This window comes from Plectropomus leopardus, chromosome 13 (assembly GCF_026936395.1).
Source record: "Plectropomus leopardus strain MGB_pleo_1.0 chromosome 13, ASM2693639v1, whole genome shotgun sequence".
NCBI classification, from domain to species: domain Eukaryota; kingdom Metazoa; phylum Chordata; class Actinopteri; order Perciformes; family Serranidae; genus Plectropomus; species Plectropomus leopardus.
Window position 1 is genome coordinate 24,412,169 of NC_142188.1, and position 22,857 is coordinate 24,435,025.

The following is a 22,857-nucleotide window of genomic DNA, read 5'->3' on the forward strand; positions in this document are numbered from 1 at the left end:
TGTGCTTCGCTCTCTGGCTGTCTCTGGCTCCGCAGCAGGAAGTTAGCCCTGTTTTCTTCCTCTTGCTTTTCCTTTCTCCCTCCTCTTGACAGCCCCATTCGCAGTATTATTTCCTCCCCAATTCTCTAGCACTTTTTTGTTGTTGTTGCTGCGGCTGTCTTCTCTCCTCTGCGGGGCGAGGGAGCCGAGAGGCTGGCTGTGTGAAGCTTGAGACCGGCGGCGAACACCGGCAGAGGCCGCTCCCTCCTCCCCTGGCCAGGGAGAGCAGGTTCATGGAGGCCCCGGTGGAGGAGAAGGAGCCGTCGCCGATGGACAAGTCTCTGCCTCTGCCTACCCTGAGCCCGGCCGTGCCTCCTTACGTCACTTTGGGCCTGACGGTGGTCTACACCGTCTTCTACTCCCTCCTCTTCATCTTCATCTACGTGCAGCTCTGGCTGGTCCTGCGGTACCGACACAAGCGCTTGAGCTACCAGACCGTGTTCCTGTCCCTGTGCCTGCTGTGGTCGGCGCTGCGCACCGTACTCTTCTCCTTCTACTTCAAGAACTTTGTCACAGCCAACACGCTGGGGCCCTTTCCCTTCTGGCTGCTCTACTGCTTCCCCGTCTGCCTCCAGTTCTTCACTCTCAGCCTCATGAACCTTTACTTTGCACAGGTGAGTTAGCAGGCTCAGGTATGGTGGCCCCGAGGGTCCAAAAAACATTCCAGAAAACACCGCAACATTTCAGAAAAACACTATAATTCAGAAAACACTGCAACATTTCAGAAAAACACAATAATTCAGAAAACACTGCAACATTTCAGAAAACACCACGGCATTTCAGAAAACACTGCAACATTTCAGAAAAACACTATTATTCAGAAAACACTGCAACATTTCAGAAACACTGCCACATTTCAGAAAACACTGCAACATTTCGGAAAACCAAAAATTTAGAAAACACTGCAACATTTCGGAAAACCAAAAATTTAGAAAACACTGCAACATTTCAGAAAAACAAAACAATTTAGAAAACACTGCAACATTTCAGAAAATACTGCAACATTTCAGAAAACACTGCAACATTTCAGAAAATACCACAACATTTCAGAAAAATAACAATTTATAAAGCACCACAACATTTCAGAAAACATTACATTTCAGAAAAGACAACAACATTTTAGAAAACAATGACATTTCTCAAAATAAAACACAATTTTGGGAAAAACGCATTTCACAAAACACAATAACATTTAGGAAATTCCATATAGTAGCCCAGAGCAGGATTTTGTCATTACAACCAGTTGTAGTCCAATACACACTCAATTTTTTTAATAAATAAACAGAATATGCTTGGATTCTGTATGTTTAACATGGCCAAAAAGAAGATGTAATGTTGGAGCTTTTTAACAAGACAATTACATTTTTATTCCAGAGTATTTATGTGCCATAACACATTTCTGGATGGGGTATTTTAAAATACACTGCCTTCATGTGAACTAGTGCCTGAAAACAAAATATACAATAGCTTCTGGTAATAACAAGAAATAGAACAGACTGTACAGTTTTTGATCATTTAGTAGGGAAATTAAAAACCATTAAACAAGGATAGAATGAGTGATTGGAATCATTTTCACAACAACATTAAGAACAGCTTATAAACAATTATTATTTTAAAATGATTTTCAGGGAGTTTTCGCAGTCAATGATCATTATATCAAACATGGTTCACAAGCTCCATGATGCCAATTTGTTGTTTTCAGCTGTCTGTTTCAACCATCAACAATCCATGATTTTCCGATAAACCAGTGACTGTTTGATATATTTGCTTGAGAAATGATCACTTATCAGAATTGTTGACGAATCATTTTGTGTTAATTACCAATCACACCAGCTCTATATGCAAATATTTTCCCAAGACAACACATATTTAGGTGTACACTGAATTATCTAATTAATAAATTTATGTCCAAAGCAGTGAACCATATTTCCATTCATTTTGCTTGATATTAAGTAAATAACAGTAAATAACTTATTAGGGCTGTCTGCTAAATATTACCTGTTGCTATAAAACAACAGGTAATATATGCAGTATGCAGTGAGGCATTCCTTCATCTGCTTACTTAATCCCCATATCAAATAATAGCTTCTCTGGCTTCTACCTAAAGCTTATTTTTAGCATAATCCTCTTGTGCTGATTTGAATCATGGTTGTGAGTTGAGTGTGAGGTGGCAGAAAGCATTACAGCGCATGTGGCCCCGTGTGACTGCTGCGTATCCAAAGTTCAACACTTTTCATCTGCAGGGTTCCTGTTTCCGAAAGATGTGTGTTCTTTGTAGAAAGAGTGAGAATGCAGAAGTGAAAACGGGCTGCTCGAACAGCATGACGCATTTGCCTGATGCGGTGACTGATTTCTTTCCACAGGTTGTTTTCAAGGCGAAGTCAAAATATGCACCAGAGCTCTTGAGATACAGGTGAGAGTGATCTGATTTACTACATTTCATTTGTACATTAAATTAAAATTTGCTTTTATTTTGTAAAAAAAATAAAACACAAACTGTCTTGGCTGAAGTACTAGAAAAGCAGTTTTTGGGGTGATAAATAATATTTTTTCTTACCCGCAGGCTGCCTCTGTACCTGTTCTTCCTCTTCATCAGCCTGGTGTTTTTAGTAGTGAATTTAGTGTGTGCGCTGCTGGTGAGGATGTCCTCTGCAGAAGCCCACACCATCGTGCTTGTGAGGGTCGCCATCAACGACTCCCTTTTTGTCCTGTGTGCCATCTCGCTCTCCTTGTGTCTTTACAAGGTCGCAAAGATGTCACTGGCCAACATTTACCTGGAATCCAAAGTAAGAAGCACTTCCTGTCCTGCAGCAGAAATTAAATCTGAGTAGTCAGAATAAAAGTGTTTTTGTTTCATATCTATTTGTGTAGCTGACATTAAAAGGCATTGTGTGCTGCTTATAGCACCCTCTTGTGAAGATGCAATCCTCCGCATAATTTATGCTTTGCACATTGCTATTGTTTCCTGGCAACACAGTGTCGTTTTTGTGCACGACTGGTTGTACTTCACAAGCCGATAAAATGATAGGTCGTGCCTGAAATTCAAAATGTATTAGAGCTGATCTTACTTTCAGTTTCCATGTAGTTTTTGTATGATTTAACATATCAGATTTTGTGTAATTTCCTCTTGAAGGTAGATGATGTGTGATTTCTTAATGAAACTCTTCATGTGCAGGGGACGTCAGTGTGCCAGGTGACAGTTATAGGAGCCATCGTCATCCTCCTGTACTCCTCCAGGGCCTGCTACAATCTGGTCGTCCTGGGACTCTCAAACAAGAGCATTAACTCCTTTGACTACGACTGGTACAACGTTTCAGACCAGGTGAACCAGCAGAGGGCAGAGTGCCTTCAAATGTACGAGTTAAAGAACCAGTGTGTAGGATTATAGGGGATATATTGGCAGAAATTGAATTTAAGATAATAAGTGTGTTTTCTTTAGAGTATAATCACCTGAAAAGAAGAACTGTTGTGTGTCATTACCTTAGAATGAGCCATTTATATGTACATACAGAGCGGGTACTCCTCCACAGTCTGCCATGTTGTTTCTACAGTAGCCCACAGCGTACAAACCAAACGTTAACACGGTGACCACCGTAGTTCTCCTAATATTCGGCACAAGGGAGAATTTTTCAATTGGTTGCAACTGCAACCTCACTGCTAAATGAAACTTAATCCTACACACTTGACCTTTAAGTAAAAGTACTAATACCACACTGTAAGAATACTTAAGGAAAACAAAAAGATGTATTTAAGTAAAAATAGAAGTGTTTAAAGGAGAAAGAAAATCAATTAATTAAATAAAAATAATCAAAACAATTAAAAGGAAAAGCAGCAATTCCTCTTAAATGAGAAGCTGAAACCATGAAACCATTTTTTTGCATGAAAACTTTCTTCAGCGATTATCAAAATAGTTGCCGATTAGTTTTCTAATCAGTCGACTAATCTTTTCAGCTGCAATTGTATACTTTCATATTGTTTGTGTGAAAATCTAAAAATGCAATTTAACTACTAAATAACTAAATAACTGTGGTGGAGTAAAAAAGTACATCTCTCTCTGAAGTGTAGTGGAAAGTGACATGTTATTAAAATAGTTTTGTCACATGATTGCGTGTAATAGAGGAGGCTGTATTAATATTAAATGTGTTTTGTTTTTTTCAGGCAGATTTACAGTCGACTCTTGGCGACACCGGCTACATCGTCTTTGGTGTGATCTTGTTTGTGTGGGAGCTGCTCCCCACTTCTCTCGTAGTTTTCTTCTTCAGAGTCCGGCAGCCCGACCTAGACAGGGTGAGCCAGCTATTACTCTAAGTCAGCGGTTAGGTCACAAAATAAAACTAAGGGGTCAGGAGAATATTTATAGGAAATCATAATAGAACATGCTGGAGTGCAGCTCCACAACATGTCTGTTTCTGTTTTTAGGCCATTCAAACAATCTAGATAGATATTTTAAGGGGGTCATGAGGTAAACTGTCCTGGGATATAAACAAATCATGTGAGATTCAGTCTAAAGGTTTTCTAATCTAAGACTTTGAAATGTTTATTGTGTTTTTTTTTTTTTTGTGTGCGGCTCGTCACGCAGAGCGGCTCTGGGCTTCCTGGTCACGTCTTCTCCTCCAGAGCTTATTTCTTTGACAACCCACGCCGTTATGACAGTGACGATGACCTGGCGTGGAGTGTTATGCCTCAGAACATCCAAGCCAGGTAAAAACACGAGATCTAATCACCCAAAACACTGTACATGAAGATGTGAGAAAATGCTGTTGTTTAATGGATGTTTGTTTGATTCTCCAGTCTGGCTGCTGACAGTTACGAGTGGGGGAGCCAAACCAGCAGCGGCATCGGCGCCTACATCGGAGGGGACGACAGTTACAACCTCCCGCCTCCTCCAGAGGAGCTCAGCCATTACTGACCGCAGTTCAGCGACTCCCTCTGACCTGTGGCCTCGTTTTTTATCTGTATATTTTTGCACAGTCTCTCATAGTGACAGAGGCACATCTTCCACTCGACACATTCAGTCTTCTATTTTGTCTAGAGAAGAACTAACAGACTTTTCTGCCAGTATGTGAAGGTCCACTGATGGGACATTAATTTTGCACACTCCTTGTACAAAGTGATCTAATTGTGACTGCTTTTAAACAGTGTATAGTTTATATTGAATACTGCTTAATATATTTCTTGACTTTTGTAATATGTACTGTATTTACTATTTTATGTACTGCGTTCTTTTTCATACAGATGTTTGTATAGACATTCATTTAATTCATATTAAAAACAGATTAAATGCTCTGAAAGATGCTGTTCGTTTTTTATAACTCTCTTCAGAACTGACAGTAGGTTGCTCGTGTTTTTTTAAATATGATTTTTCACACAAGTCTCTTAGCACAGCCTTCAGAGCATTTAGAATTTTAACCGACAGGTTACTTCTGTGTGTGAATCTCACCACCAAAAGGTTTACATAACACTATTCTATATTACAGAATTGCTCTATAATAAAATGCTTACTGACTAATAGAAAATCTACTGCATAAAAATATGCAGATTCTGGAGCCCCGAGACGTTTTCCCATTTTGTCAACGACTCAAAACACGACTCGTTCACAGTTAGACATTGAAGCTCAAACATTTTTTTAGAATTTCAGAACAAAAGGAGCAGCAGGCCGCACATGTTTTGCAGTTCTCCCCATTTTATTAATGAGCTTTTTTCCAAAGATAGTTGCCTTATAAAAGCAAAAGACATGATGTACCCAGGAACTTCACAAAGGACAATACTTTAAAATTTAGAAAGAAGTTTGTGGTCAGTTTACAATATAAAAACACTCAAACTGTGCACTTGTGAGGCTTGGAGGAGCTGTATACGACATTCAGAGCAGATCTATGATGCAGTCTGATTCAGGTTGTTTGCACACGGCTCTCAACATGGAGTCGGCTTAACTGGCAGCTAGCAACTAACAGCACAAACAGTACTAACAACGGCAACACTACCGACAGAGCTTCCAGTGACCTTGGGGGGAACCAGAGGGTGGGCACTACACCTCGACAACAACACTAATCCCCTGTTGTGGTTCCTAATGGTATTATTAGTGATAACCATCAAATGAGGGCAGTGCAGAGCGACAGCAATGAGCTAACCAGTGCGACACACACAAGGGACTCACATGCTCACGCTGCCAGACTGTCTACCGCAACAAAAAACAGAGAAGCTCAGATTACAACACATGTAGAGGGAACATGACTTCATTCTCTGCTGATGATGCTGTTACTCCACTTTCTCTTTACATAGCAAACAGTGGTTTGCTGCTAGCCAGGCATGACCATCCTGCTGATGTGAGCATAACAATCTCATTCGCTCTCTGTATCAGTCTGAACACAATGCCTTCACGCCTCGTATTGAGGAATTAAAATCCATTTAGGGCCAATCAATGATCCGCACTGTAGTAGACGTTACCTTGACAATGTAAGCAACCAATCAGCGACGCTGTTGTAGTTAATTGGTCAAATGTTTCGTTTTCGTTTCTGATTGGTTTCAGAGTGTCTGTCAAGGCGAGCACTCCGGCCCACTTTAAGAGAGTCCTGATACAGAGAAACAGAACGTTGAGCTTACATCATCAGCATGGTCTTAAAAGTTGCTGCAATATGAAAGCTCTGAATGTTGCATCAAGCTCCTTTAAACTTTGAGATTGTCTTAGAAAAGGTCTGAATTAGTTAAAAAGTTTTACAGATTAGATTAGTGACTTATTTTTTAGAGGGTTGATTTGTCAGCTAATGCAGAAAGTGTAAATGTAAAGCCACTTCTAAATTTAACCAAAGGCTGAAACAAACAGGCAGCTGTGGTACATAGTGCAGAAAAAATGAATTTGCAAAGCTGTTTATACAACAGTTTACCCAATAATTGTGTATCACTTACCACTTGATCAGTATACTGAAATATTGAAATCACATCATGTTTTAGAGATCATCACTAACATATGCTTATTTCAGAGTCATAAAGACAGTGCAGCAGATATTGATTTTGGGGTTGAATTTGCTGATGGGTAGTTTTTAAGTATGTTTTTCCTCTCAGTTTTTTTAGTGTGAGAAATTTTATTTGCCTCATAGAGAATTTTATTTATGATCAAGTCCAAATAAAATATGTATAAATAGGTGCAGTGCACCAAAGGCCTGCAGAGGGCAGCATGACACTACATATAGTGCAAACCGTAAAGGTTGAGAAGCAGTTATGCTGCTGACAGATGTATGTTCCTCCTTATGTCTGCGCTAATTAAATGAAATATTGTATTCAGGGAATAGCAGAACCACAAATACACAGTTAGCATTGACTGTGTTGCAAATGATCAAATTCAAACTAAGACCAAACAGTTTTCTGTCAGAAAAAGGGTGTTTTTAATTCAGATCATTCCTCATATTATTGCAACCTCAAGTACATTTTGCTATACAGTAGCTTATAACAGCTGATTCCATGTGAAAAGCATAACACATTAAGCATATGCAGAACACTGTACCTTTAAGGAAATAACTGCAAAAACCAATATGCAAAAGATGTAGATTCTCGGGGAGTTTAATTCCTGTTGATTTTCTGAAAATGTCAACGTAAGCAATCTCCACCGAAGAGGTGAAAGGGAGAAAAAAAACATAACACACAATCCCTTTCAGTACAATGTCATGACATTCAAGGTCCTCTGGGTTGACCCGGTTTTCTGAAAACGAACAGAAATTGCTGTTTTTGTTTGCTTTGTCTCCATAAGAATGGATCTTCCACCCACTCATGCAAAAGTCTGCTGTTTTGCCTTGTAAAACACACACACATGCTCTCTATAGGCCACTTTCTTAGGACTGAGCACTTAATGGCTGTTTGTAGGGGACGCTGGCCTCCCATTAGCTGGGATCTGATGGTTTGCCAAGTTCAACCTTTACTCCTTTTTCTCCTGCACCTGCACCCAGAGGAAACACAAACAAACAAGACATGAATTAAAAAATGCTGAGAGCCTGAAACAATAGAAACAGGATTGTGCACTTTGTACATCAAAACCTACCTGTTAAGTACTTTTCTTTAGCTCGGGCTCGCTCATCTGCATCAAAATACCACACTGTGATGGCATACCTGCGGAGACAATTAGAGTAGGGTTGTGAAAATTTTCATGCCTGTTTGATATTAAAGCCAAACACAGGAACAGTGAACCTAATTTTACCAGGTGATCCACATGATTCAGCAGTCAATCCTGAGATGAACATAATGACACTGTATCCCAACAGAAAATGATTGTCTATCATGTGGCATCGCGTAACACTGCAGCTCTCTGTTCACACTAAATCCATTAAATATATTGAATGTGTACTTCTTGTAAACAAACATAACATCAGCTGTAAGCTGTGCAACCGAGATCAAACCACAGACCTAAACACTGAAAAGATGGGTGAACAGCCTTCTTCCTACGCATGTAACGCTACTTTTTAGATCACAAAACAAACATTCTATATTGTGATATTTACTGGAAATTACAAATGATAAAGCCAAAAGCAAGTAACATTAGCCTAGTTTGTTTTAAGCAATGTCATTTACCTTTGGAGAAATTTCAGCTTCCCGTTGATCTCCCTACAGCCAGCTGAGACTGTGTTTAGGTCTATGTAGTGAAATAAGTAGGTTTCGTATAAATATTTCCTCATTTCGACTTTGTGAATAAGCCACTCCTCTTCCACTGTGGTGCTTTCAGAGCGAACATCAGATATAAATAGAAACAGCGTCTGACGAAAGTTGAGCTCACAAGACTGCATCCAGTGGGCTTCAAATCCAAAATGTTGTAATATTTGCACAATTTTGTCACCAAAAAGTAAACATACAGCGTGCTGGAATTTGACCTCTCTCATGTTTGACACCGGCTGGCCGCCTCCTCTCAGCAATAAATTAGAACACAACTTGTATGACACTATTTGCTCCATTAGTAAAATAACAAACATGACACGCTATTATATTAATCATGCTGTCATATTGCTTATTACTAATGGAATCTGAGTAGGATTTAAGCTGCGGTAGGCTACCTTTAAATCGCCAGATGTGACATAATGACACAAATGCCAGTTTGGCCAGTTTGCACAAATCAAACCGCATTAAGCTCATATACCTGACCGGACTTGACCTGACCGGCAAAACCTGAAATCGACCCAACTCTAAATCAGAGCAATGATTCACAATACATGATAGACCAAATCATCTGAGCTTGTGCAGTGGACAGAATGGATGCTGACCTGGTAGCGAAGGCGGGCTGAACCTCGTGAGGATTCCGTCTGTCGGACCAGAACAGCAGCAGACGGTCAAATTTGGGCTCTATGTCAGCAAACTGGGCTTTTCCTTCTGGGAAGATCCGAAGAAGGCCTCCGTGTTCCTGGAAGAGCAGAACAAGAAGAAACAACCCTGTTATGTATACAAATCAGGACAAAGCAAGAGCAGGAAGGTAAGGGGAGACTGTAGGAAGCAAACACTGAAGTGAAGCCTCTGTGCTGATCACATTTGTGTTTTTAAATCCTGTTGTGTTCATCGGCTTGTAAAGGAAAACATTCCGGGAAAGGAGATGAGGTCTCAAAAAAACTGCTTTTATGACTTATATAGATCCACTTAAACACATCTCACACGTCAGGCATTTTAAATTATGAACATAGGACGACAATGTTAAGGAAAAGGGTTGTCCAACTCCAAGGGCTAGGAGGAAAGCTCAGGATCGGAAGCAGCAGCGGGGGGACGGCTTTCCTGTGGAGGGATAGGAAGAATAACCCACAGGAAAACTGCTCTGGCTGGATAAAGGACCTGGAGAGTGAAAAAGCAGATTGCTGCAAGCGTGCCGCTTAAACTCTCACACAGCTGATATGATAGGCCCCTCTCTTCACACGCAAACCAGCCGAGCAAAAAGGTTCACACCCTTAGTAGGAAAAGTAATGCTATTCCCAGTTATGCTGCTTTGAATGAGGGGGAATGCCGGTGGTGTGACAAAACCATATTAAGCACAATGGGGTCAAAGAAGACAGGAGGAATGTTTTTTTTTCTCTGCAACACGTAAGCAGCTCAAGCACCACTGATTTTAACAATTGTTTGACGACACGTAAATCTAAATTGGTGTTAACATTGTGTGTGTGTGTGGCGGCCTGTAAATGATGGAGTGAACGCTGGATGACCCTCGCCTGCAGGACATGACCTTCTGACCTACATCAAGCAGAAGTCCACTGATGTCAAATAACAAGTACAGCTCAAAGACATGATGTACTCATGTAGATGGGTGCAAGCAGTCAGACCTTTGACACGACACATTTAACCATGATCACCTGTTTTTCAGACGGTTGGGGTCAACGTCTCTCCATTAATGATTTACTTGTTGGCTTTTAGACTATCGGTCTTTGTCAGGAGACGTATCACTCGCAAAAGTAGCAGAGCTTTGCAATACGCTTAATGCAGCACGTGTAGAATCTCTCCTTCGCTCTGCTATACTCAGTGTCCGACTGTGGGTGTGTGCACTTGTGTATCTGAGTGCGTGTCGGTGAAGCCCTGCCCGAGCAGAGAACTGACAGTGATGCAGCAGACACTGAAACATAAATTAGATAAATAACAAACATATATAGTGTATTTCATGAAAAATGTGGAAAAATGTAGACCTGTTCAATATGAAAAGTAGCCTCAGACGACTTCTGTTATGATATGGCTCTATATATAAAATAAAACTGATTTGACTTTTCAGGGGGGAAACTGACACAAGCACACAAACACACACAAAAATATATATACAGTTTTTTAATTTATTTTAGGGCTTTTTTTTAGGACATTTTCTTGTTTCTTTTTACTTTTGTGTGTGCTTACTTTCAGCTAATTTTACGTTTCACTAATTTTTTGCTCATTTTTGCAACCATGAAGTTGCTTGTTACATTTTCCCCATGTTTTTGAAAGAAATTAAGCCAATTTACTCAGGTTTCAAAGGGTTAATTATCTCTCTGTATCAGTTTTTTATTGCAAATGTACAGTCCACCATCACTGTGTTAGATTCAAATGACCTACACAAGGCAAGCATGTCATCCGGAGTTACTGTTAATCTAACTGATATCAGCCTCACTGTTTACCGTTCACTTGCCTACAGCCATATCAGAGCTGCTTCTGCAAACCCAGCATTTCCTACCGCTGCCAGCGATTGGCTGGTTAAAAGCATTCAACTGGCAAAAGAGGGGGCAGCTTCTGTTATGAGTAAGCCACAGGAAACACAATGATCGAAAAAGTAATGATAGAAGAAGAAGCAGTCCCAGTGAGCTGATAGATGAAGAGCTGCGGGCGACAGGCGGCACCTCCTGTTATCGGTTCGGCTGGTGTTTGAAAAACATACCTATGGTTAATGTTGATTGACTTTTTATCAAAACAAGCAAGTTTGTTTGGCTGCACTGTAAACAGATACACCAGCTGTTTGTTGTATTTCTGACAGAGTAGCGTCTAAAGGAGAGTGTTTGCTGTAGTATTACAGTATTACAGTATGACAGTGCAGTCCTTTGCTTCCATGCCGGTCAGGGATTTAGACGAATATAGTTAATTTGCAAGATCAATAACACATAATTCTAAAAGAGGGCAGGCACATTAGATGGGCTAGGGTGTTTATATGTAGCTACATCATCATGCAGGAACCTGTCTCAGGTCACGTGGGAAAAAATCTTTAGAAGGGCACTAAAACAGACGTACTTCAACCAAAATTTTAATGTTGGGATTTAAATACACGAGGAACACTACTGAGAAGCTGCAGAACGATACTAAAGCCTAAATAAATCAAATGTTAATAATGGACCCTCTCTTTAAAAATATAAAGAATTAAACTTGACAAAAATCGTGTCTGTACAAAAATACTGCACATTCATGTTACTTATGTAAATTTACTCGACTGATAGTTTTTCATAGTGCCAACAAGCAGAACAGGGGATAAAAGTTTATAAAAAGACCAATATTGAGATCATTTCCGTTTTTTTTTTCTCATGGGTGGTAGCAACAGTGCAAGGATAAAAATGTTTTTTAATGTCAGAAACACAATCCAGCCAAAGCTGACACCTCCATGCCCCATGCCAGGGAAGTTACATGGTGTACCCAGAGGTTCAAGTATGAATGAGTTGGAGGCAGACACTGCAAGACACACACACACACCAGGCACTCACTTTGCAAGACATTGGTGTTACTATGCAAAAAAAAAAAAAAAAAAACCCAAAAAAAACCTTTCAACAATGTGAGTCATGTCCTGTGTCGGTGAGAAGGCGGGATGGTTCTGGAAGAAATGACAGGTCGGGTGAGTTCTGATTGCTGAAAACTGTAACCACAACTGTTCATGCATGACATAAAGACTAGTGTGTTATGTCTGCATGTCTCTACAGTTACTGTATGTGTCAGCTCTGACAGACTGGTGGCCTGTCCTTGCCTCCATGCAGTGCATGCTGGGAAAAACTCCCACCCCCTACAACCCTGAGCAAGAGAAGCACTTTAGAAAACTGATAAATGCAAAAGGTTTCTATATAGCACATTTGCATTTTACAGTATCATACAGTATGTAAGTCCACTCAGTGAGGTGTTTCTTGAAATGGCAGCGATTATAGTCGCTCTCATCTCATGGTTCATATTGATAAAATTAAATATTCTTTTCAGGGAGCTTTTTAATCGTCTGAAAAATGACAAAACTGACTTGATTTCTTTCAATTACTTGAAAGTTGCCAAAAAAAAGAGAGAGAAAATAAAAATTTAAATACAGTATACACAATTGTATAAAAAAAGGCCATAATTTAAAAAAAAAAAAAAATCTAATAACTACTATTCAATAATAATAATAAAAATAATACTATAGTTTGTGGACATTTTTTTAAATGAACTTCTAATAATTACACTCTCTTCAAAAACTAATTTTCAGGTCATTTTCTTGTCATCTTTTCCTATTTTCTTGCAGTTTATGTGACATCTCTTGCCAAGTTGCTCATTGCCTTCTAAGCGAGGTTTCTAAAAGAAGTCAAATCAATTTTCCTAGATTTCAGAGCTTTAAATGCATGTAGAAGGCATCTGATCGCAGCATAAGAAAACTGATGTCCTCCAGGTTTCAAAGGGTTAAAGCATACTTTGCAGAGAATGTGTTCTTGTAACAGAAAGCAAAGTATTTCTAGTGGCTGATTCATTTCCTTCCACTATGACTTTTGCTTGTCTGCATCTATTTCCTCCCATATTGCAGAGGGTTTCTGTTGTACTGGTCACATGGGTGCACAGGGAACATTCAGAAGTGGTTTCAGGTCGTGCGTGACTGAGCTTCACGACGTTTCGCACTGAGACTTTGGTACTTTATACAGTACAATAAACTGTAGGGCTCTATTGTGTAATCTAATTAATGTATCATTTACAGTATACATACGGCCAATGTGACACCAGCATGCTGCAGTTTCATAATGATGCAGCTGATAATGCAGCTAAAGAGACATGATGTTGAAAATTGGGAATAAATAACCGGAACGACTGAACCTGAACATACCAACACAGGTCTTTCTCTCACGGAGCCTCGGTATCCAGGCAACCACATTCTATAAAACACACGTCCAATAAACAGCCAATCAGAGACCAGATTGGAAATATCCACATGTGCGATGGGGTCCTGGAAGATGGCTCGTTTGAATAATTGAAGCCTGTGCATGAACATAACAATAGACATCATGCAGCAGGCTAGTTAATTAACAGAAGGGCAGTGTGAGTCACTTGATGCACATCACATCAGCAGTTAAAGACTTGCATATAAAAACTGTGGCTGTTTTCAGCAAGTGCGAGGACACACGTGGTTAGATAATATAATGCAAAACACTGCAACTGAAGTGGGTCGCAGGTCAGGTTGAATGCCACTTGTTGGCATCTGTTGGCTATAAAGAGGTGTGGTAACAACAATACCTGTGTTTATAGCAACATGAGACAGCTAATATACTCTAAACAGGTCAAGTCATCCGTGCCAAATTTGTAAGTACATTGGTCCAAAAAGACACCCACTGTGCCTACTGATTATTTGGGATGGGCATGAGCACTTGAGTGCTCCTTTGGATATCATTTTGTTCAACATGTAGAGTACTTGCCGTTGTCCCTGCAGAAAATAGGTAAAATCTTATTTGACAATGTCGTGTATTCTTTTGCTCAGCCCCTCCTTGCTCATCCTTGCTTTCGCTCTCTCTCCGTTTGTCACGAGACTACTGCTGCAGGAGTGTGAGCTTCTCATCAGGAAACCGGTTGTATACTGCGGGTATAAGCCTGTCGTTGGCCATCATTAAAATCCCCATCTTTATGTGTGATGGCTAGACCTATCTTCACAATTCGTTTAAGTGCTGGGTGTAAAACAACAACAATAACCTCAGAGCTCGCAACCTCCATGCTTAAATGTTGGTTAATGACATATGTTGCATTTTCTTTTGCGAGGATTTGGCGATTTTGATGCTAGGGCTCGCCTTCCCACATGCAAATGTTCCACCAACACAACTCCCCTCCCGACAAAATTTACAAATCAACGTCACTGCATCCTGGGCTAAGCCCAAGACAACTGTGATTTGTTAAAAAAAAACCATCCGAAAAATATAAAATAAAATTTGGTTCAGCCAGACCCTCTGGCTGATAGGTCTGGCTACATAAGACCATGTAGTAGATTAAGAGACTCTGTAATATGTTAAGAAAATCACAATAACAAATGCAAAACAAACTGCATCAGCTAAGAGATACAGTGGTCCAAGGTCTATGTTAGCTGGAATATGCCGGCTTTTTGCCGGTATAATGTGTAGTTGTCTCGTAGATAAAAATATCAACATCAAAAATGTCACGTGGGAAATATGTGAAATAATAAATAAATACATGAATGTATTAGTAGCACATTAAAAGGCCAAATATTGTGCGACCTCTAAGATATGTTGCCAAGATAACTTGAATAGAGTGCCAAATATCAAGTGTTTCCCCTGTATTCATTCTGCTGCGGAGCATCACAGTGAGTCCACGAATGAGGCGTGTCGGTATTCAGTTCACGTCACGTGTAATAACAGCAGGACAGATGAATATCGGTTATCTACGTTTGCTGAGCAGGTGAAGTGAAGATAACGTTGTCGATAGGAGTCACAGGTTAAAAACAGTCAAGTTTGATTGATCGAGTTTGATTACGACTAATTACTGACATCCTCTGCTTCATAGCCAGAAAACCAACTCGTGAATGCCCTTCATTCTACCACAAACTAGCATCCAGAGGCAAACCAGTTTCCTGTAATTATGTAATTTTCATATGCAGGTCTGAAGGTCAACTATGTGAGGAAGTCTGGAAGACAATCTCTTGCCTACTTACTCGTCTTGTCATGTCATGTCATAATCTCCTTTGAGAAGCATGAAGCCCTCCGCCTGCCTTAAAGTTGCTGCTTTCTGTCATAAAAAGTGGTGTTCCTTCCTGTTGAGCAGCATCCTGTTCTGTCTCATATTCAAGAGGTGAGTTCCTTAACTACTTGTCCAACAACATTTACCGCCAAAAGACTTAAAGCACTGTGCGGTGTAAATACATTTTCTTCTACCCGAGCATGCTGTGACAAAAATGTGGAGTCTGACAGGTGTAATAGACTAAAAAAAAATCAGTGGAAACATGTTTTAGTCAACACATACATTTATATCAACTAAGGGTGGCAGTAGTAGTAATGGGTTGACTTGGCTACTGGGACTGACCCGAATACAATTTTGGGGGGGGGGGCTTCAAAGCTTTTGCATGAACTGAACATGACTCAGGAAGATATTTCTCTCTTCTGAGGTGATAGGGTGTCTTTTGGTTTAATTAAAGAATCATTTTTAAGGCTTCAGTCATTCTACAGCAGTGTTTTTTTACCTTTTGGAGGTGAACCTGAATGATCAGCAACCTGAATGATCTGGTTGCTGATCATTCAGAGAGGTAGGGGGGGAGACATGACACGCAGCAAAGGGTCACAGGCTGGAATCGAACCCAAGCCGCTGCAAAGGCCTCAGTATATGGGCCGCACACCCTTACAGGTGAGCTAGAGGCCCCCCCCCCTCATTCTCTTTCTTGTGTGCGCCCGTGTGTACATTTTCCTGCAGGAGGATCATTGGGTGTGTTGAGGGTAGTGTGGGGGCGCTCTTCTCCCTGATAGGGTTTGGCTGGATTAGCAGGATCTCTGCGTTTTAATGGGATTATAAACGGGGAGAGTGGCCGAACAGCACGTACTGACACGTAACCTCTGCCGCTGACTCTGCTCGGGTGTGGACTGTGGAATGAAGCAGGATGGAGGGTGACGACCCTGCCATGGAGACAAGAACTACACTGACTTGTCATGTGCTTGTGACGGGAAGTCCAACTGGAATATAAACACCAGACACACGGGTGGCTTGTCTGCTTATTATTTTGTTTTCATGGTTACTACAGTGATAATTTCAAATCAGAACTGAATCAATGTTAAGAGCAGAAAAGTAAATAAATGTGTATTAAGTTCAAATTGGAGCAATTATCAACTAGTACCAATGAACATCATTTACTTTACAAATCACTGACATACCTTGGCAGTCCAATCTTTATTAAGGTAATATATGCATGTGACACAGCGTCCATCGCCGTTAGGGTTATCCACGTGGCGCACGTATCCTGTTCCGTTTCCAGGGTAACATGCCACCATCGCCTGAAGAGAGGAAGATGAAACAGCATGATTAGTGGAAACAGAAAGCACAAACATATGCATTTAATGTCTAGATTTAACGTGTCATTCAAAAAGGCAGCAGAAGCACACTGCATGAACACTGAGAAGGAACAGCTGAGGTTAAAATTGTGTTTCGGTGCAAATTCAGCTTCAAGTGTGAATCCAGTTGATCAGAACCGGCTCTGTGGATTCAGTACAGGCTGCCTCTGATGGCCTGTGATGTGGATGCAGCAGAGGCTCTCGGCGCAGCCACATGGCATTGTCCTTGCCCCACCTGCACCCAGACTGATGCAAGCAGTGGCTGCTTACAACACAGCTGCTTCATTATAAACTTTAAACTAGCGAGAAAATAAACCGGAGATATCGCACACCACGTCAACTTCCCCTCGCCTTTTCCTGCTCTATTAAGACTATCATGATCTGCTTGGGTGTTGGCAGTGAACCCCTATGAGCTCTTGTAAACGTCTTGATGTAAACAGCGTAGACAGTCCCTCGGAAATAAGACGTACACAAGTGGTGACTCGCACACTGCTGGGAGGGACTCTGGCAGAAACACTTGTCTTTTATTCTTCTGAAATTAGACTTCCATGGAATGCATCAAGTAAAATTTAAAGAGTAAAATTTAGCCGATTCAAAATGACTCTGATCGACACTGCCCGCAGTATCAGATATCAGACCATAAGTTCTGAAAATTACATCCAACGCTTGTGGGACGCCATGCGACTGTGTGTGTTTTCTGACTTGAAAGAGGAGCTGAGGTAAGTGGTGAACTTGCTCAGCCCTCATGCACTGTGTCTAAGCAGTGATATGACAAACAAAAGGCGAGTTCCTCCACATTCTTCCATGCACTTGGATCAACATAAACCATAGCAACATTATTATAACATTCACAGCAGACTAAACTCCTTCACTTGGTCTCATGCCAAGTAAAATAATGTCACACTCTCTATGTTTGAATCCTGAAAAGCTATCATCTCTGAAGAGAACTGATGGGATACAAAACATTTTTTTAAAATATTTGGAATGCAAGGAGACAGAACCACGGAATAAAAACAATGAAAGTCCTGTTATAAAGTATTGCAAAATCTGTGCGTGCAAATCAAAGCTCAGTGAGTGAAAGAAAAAGCTTCCACAAGCATCACACATACGTGAGAACCTTCTTTTCCTGCGCTTCTGACCATAGTTGCTTGCGTCAGTGCACATTGTGTTGACATGTTTTGTGTGATGCAGGTTACCACTGCGATGCACGGTATCAGGGCCTTCAAAGCCGAAAAGCAACAAAAATCCGAACATAAAGATGGGGGGTGGGGGTGGGGGGGTCAAACTGACAAAGGGCTTCCTGTCGGTAAGACGCAATACAGTAAGCTTTTCTGTAAGCGTGTAAAAGAGTGGGAGAGAGAAAGAGGGGCACAGACAGAGAGAACAGAGGGGTGGGGCTGGAGCAGAAGAGAGGAGTGAACTGCTGTTAACTTTGACTCCTGGCCTCCCTCCAGAGGGAGCAGGATTTTAATGGTTGTGCTACGTGCAGAGCGTGAGGAAGGTTGGCTGATCCTCGGCTATGTTGCCCCTCCCACCCTTAACTGCTCAGCTCACGCTGCAAGGCTAGAGATGGGTAAACAGTCTTTGCTTGGAAAAGTGTGTGGATTCAGATGTGTGAGGGTTGTGTGTGTGTGTGTGTGTCTGTGGGGGGGCTGACTGAAAGTGTGAGAGCCTTGGCACTCTGCAAAAACCCGGACACAGCAGTTTCGCCTTTCATTTCCTTCAACTAGTCAGTTGTCAAGGATCTATACAGGGTACACCTACTGCAGGAAAACTTAAAACCCAGTAAACACTGCGATTTTGGGCGATTTTTGATCTCAGACGAAAGATGAGCATCGTGACCAAAACGTGGCGATATCTTTGGTTGTGGCTCTAAACCGATGGTCCGACATGAAAGACAGCCTGGGATAAAGTTCCAACAGCGTCAGAAATTTGGGATGATCATCACACTGCGTGACTGCTGTTACGACCTACATCTCCTAAACAAAAAATAGAAATGCAGCATGAAACGATGCACTGATCAGTGCGACTCTGCTGGTGCATGCTAATAGATGCTAATAGTTACTCCGAGCTCTCGTTGCAAAACTGTTGTGCCAAGCCGGCCTCTTTTCCTCAGCCACAAGTGTGTCCACAATCCCCTCATCTTCAGATTTTTTTCTGACACACATAAATGCTGCTATAGCAAGGGCTCGGTTTATGTTTGTTTACGTTTTATTTTTACCACTACAGTGGCGTAGATGAATGCACACGTTGAGGACAGAGTCTGTGGACATCGAACTGGATGTCGTACGAAAGTTTATTAAGATCCTTGTTGCAGAGTGTAGCTTACAGTCAACTAAGACTGTAGAAATCTCACAGTCTGCAGGAGACTTAAGTCTAGCACAAACGCAATAATGCACCTGTGAGCGTGCTACACAGGGTCGATTTACAATATATACAAAAGCCAATGTGGTGGCCCAGTGAACACGGCATTTGACCAGCTGGCACTTTTCAAAACAGATAAAAGTGATGGCATACACAAAAGTGTACACAAATTATCGACACACAACTCATGAGTGTGGAATGCAGATCAGCTAGTATCTGCAAATGCCGACCTTGTATGAAATGCTATTGAACTCCAGTTTGACTTTCATGTGATCTGGTCATGAGGACCCAGCAAGCTGAGATACGGTACAACAGACACCACTTTTGATCAAATCTTCAGTCAGAGAACCACAGATGGCTCGGCGCTAAGACCTTGCTGAAAAATGCAACATGCAGCAGCAACACAGAGTCAGAGTGCAACAGACTGTGCTGAAAATCACTGATTTTCTACCACAAAAGACATGTTTTACTACTGTATATGCTCATGCACGTTAATCCCTAATATTCCCTCTCTCTGACTTCTTCACTTCAAACTGTAAACATGACACTGAGGTGTAGTCCTGACAGGACTATTTATCTTCATTTAATATGGTCTGAATGAGCTGCCAGTGTTAAATAGTCTATACTTTTCTACCCAAACATGGCAACTTCTACACTGCAGGAGGGTTTTCTTTCTTGCCAACTTCACCTCTAACCTTTATCCCTATTTGAGCTTCCTTTCCTCTCAGCCACTTATTCTTCCGCGTTCCTCTGTGGCCCTCATTAGGAGGTTGACCTCGCTCGTTTGTTTACATTCCACAGGCACAGCTTCAGAGGCCCTCTGGCATTTGCAGGCAAAGCATGAACTGACGTTAATTTCAGACAATTACTTTAATATCTGTTATGAGACAACATCACGGCTGAAAGTGAGGAGACAATGACATTCAGAACAACGACCCAAGGTCACTAATACATTCGTCCAGAATAATTTTAAAAAAAAAGTAAAATGATATTTGACTTCATACTTCAATGTTTGAAGTGAAGACTATAGATGGAGGATCCCTCTGTGTGGGAGAGACAAATCTGTTCCAAGCAAGTCACGCGCTGATGTTTATTTTTCTTCCTCATTCTGCATTTGTCTCAGACAACTGCAACTCAAACCTCAAATAAATCAACGATTAACTGGATGGGAAATGTCAAGCAAAAGTAAAACTAACATTATGAATCTATTTTACTGTTAAATAAACATAAGATTTTGCTCTTCTAAATTCAGTTTAAGGATACGACTGCGTTCAGGTGCTCCCACAGTAATACTGATCTAATCCAAAAGCTTACATTTAATTGAGTTTAATAAAAAGAAAAGTTGCCATGGAGGATATTAACTTATAACAGACATATTCAAGTGATTTCTCTATAGTTAGTGTTGCCATGGTAAGTGCTAACAGGTAGCAAAGTTGGTCCCATATTGTGCTCATTTTAAGGTTTGTACTCATATTTGGGGGTCCTACAAGAACATGTTAAATGCTATAATATTTACAAAACTTTATTTTTCTCACACTGCCTAACTATACCTACATTTACCTTTTGTCTGAAACGCTTCGTTTTAGCGTCTGTCTCTTTAAGCCCCCTCCCAAAAAAGGCCAGTCTGCTCTGATTGGTCAGTGTTTCCAGGTCTTCCACATCTGTACTCCTATTCTCTCTGTACCATCATTGTAGCCGGGAACAACAGTAACAGCACTGTAGCTGCAGTTTCTACCTTTATATAGTATAGTTGTGACATCATATTTCCATGGAAGTCCTGACGGCTACTTTAAAGGCACAGTTTCTAAATACAGACTGTGTGCATTACTGGATTAAGCATTTTGATACTTTCACAGTATTTATATAGCACCAATACCTGTTTTATAATGTATAATTAAAAAATACATATAAATCTGACTTAACACAATATGGGACCTTTAACTCAGACATGCAACAACTTTATCTAATTAATTTGTTATTGCAAAATAACTAGTAAGTAAAAGGACAGGAAATTAATCAAAAAATAATCGAAACCGACATTTAGAACCTCTGACTAACGTGTTTCATTTTTCTTTAAATTCTGTTAATCCTTTTATCACCTGGGTTGCCAACTCCCATTCATCTGCCGTGTGTCTTGCGCTCTATTGGGCTCTGTCTCAAGCTGTTACAACACAGAGGAAAATCTCACGCCAAAACACTGCAACAGCAGAAGTGCTGAACAATCATGTAATGCAGTGAAAGACTTTGAGCTGAGTGTTTGACAACCGAGTTGTATGTGCTTCCACGGCGTTTCATTATCGCGGATCCAACAGCTGATGGTCCCACAGCAGCGTGGTTAGAGAGAGACAAACGAGCACGAGTGTCTGAATGAGCAAACAGACAAATATTCAGTGGAAAGTGCTTCTTTAGGCTTTGGATGGAGTTCTTTAGAAACACCAGGACTCATCGCTCCGTGTCTCATTCAGCCACTCGCTCTGAGCTCTCATTACCAGGGGCAGATGTTGTGATTTGGGGGCCTGGGGCCACAGGCACATTGCCATTGCCTCTTCAACCTTTCTCTAACTGGGAATGTTGGCAGGGTGTTGACAGCTACAGGACAAGAAGGCCTACTCAATTTTTTTCCCCCTGAGTAAAATGATTAATATCACACAGCAGTCGGGAGAGTCCTGCAGTCAGGAGAGGTTGGCCTGTTGTCAGAACAATGTACTTTTTCTAAAGTTTGTTTAAGATGGAGATTTTAATCTTTATATAATGCTGGATAGTTTAATAAATAATATTGCATCATATGTTTATGACACTCCAACACACCATGGTCTCATGAAACCATGTCAGTGAACTATGAGGGCAAAAAATAAACAAAGGACTAAACAAAATAACCTTTCTGTAATCGTAATCTAGGTAAAATGCTCAGTTAATCGTGATATTGATTTTAGGTATAATCAGCCAGTCCTACCACCTTTGTTAAAACTCAACACCTTCAGTTAAAATGAGAAACACTGAACGCTGACACTTCAGTGCAGTCAGTGGGAAAAACAGCAGAAAAGAACACCACTCAGCAGGCATGCACGATAACTATAATGATGCCTTTAACACAATTAATGTTACTGATGTCTTGGCTAAACATTTCCATCCCTTGCCCAAAATGCAAACCTCTACCATATGTTTACAGCTCTATGCAGATCAAAACTGTGTGTGTGTGAATTTTTTTAAGGAGCCTCGAGAGAACCTCAGTGCCTCACAGGGCCGCGTGTGGTACACTTGCAGTTTTGTCATGACCGCCACAAAATCATTAATAATGAAAATTCCATCATGAAATCAAATGGATTTATAAAGCGGTGCCAAGCGGTGTACAAGTGAAGAAATAGCCTGTTGTCACTCAAGCAATTTGATCAGACTAAAAGGGCAAACTTCAAAACCATTTCTTCCTTATTTTTTGGCCTATTTCCAGGAGAAAGTGAGGGACAAAAGGCAGAAATGCTGTTCAGTGCTGTGACTGTACCAGATAATCATTGTATTTGAATTTAAAATGTTCCTTTATTTATTTCTATTTTACTGACAAAATGTACCTGTACTGTATTCATCCTGCCATTCTGACACATCCAGCAGTCCCACAATAAATGGTACATTTTTATAAAATTTAAATAAGCTTTTTACCTGAGAGTGTTTTCACAGTGTTTTAACCCCCCCGCCCTCCCATAACACTGATGATGGTGCCATGCATGGTGCTAGTCTGCTC

The 22,857-nt window shown here is 40.8% G+C and overlaps 2 protein-coding genes across 2 annotated transcripts in view; one reads left to right on the forward strand and one right to left on the reverse strand.

The window, feature by feature from the left end:
• gpr137ba (G protein-coupled receptor 137Ba) lies at positions 1-5,330 on the forward strand. The gene is made up of 7 exons (XM_042502765.2): positions 1-653; positions 2,403-2,452; positions 2,603-2,825; positions 3,215-3,361; positions 4,198-4,326; positions 4,619-4,740; positions 4,831-5,330. The coding sequence occupies exons 1-7, from the start codon at positions 273-275 to the stop codon at positions 4,946-4,948; spliced, it is 1,170 nt and encodes a 389-aa protein (XP_042358699.1). The 5' UTR covers positions 1-272; the 3' UTR covers positions 4,949-5,330.
• A 372-nt stretch (positions 5,331-5,702) lies between these two features.
• Positions 5,703-22,857, reverse strand: part of egln1a (egl-9 family hypoxia-inducible factor 1a) — a 29,372-nt gene continuing 12,217 nt past the window's right edge. The window contains exons 2-5 of the mRNA XM_042501788.2: positions 16,581-16,700; positions 9,279-9,415; positions 8,069-8,136; positions 5,703-7,966 (exon numbers count right to left, since the gene is read on the reverse strand). Of these exons, the coding sequence (XP_042357722.1) occupies positions 7,911-7,966; positions 8,069-8,136; positions 9,279-9,415; positions 16,581-16,700 (381 nt within the window). The 3' untranslated portion in view covers positions 5,703-7,910. The remainder of the gene's footprint in view (positions 7,967-8,068; positions 8,137-9,278; positions 9,416-16,580; positions 16,701-22,857) is intronic.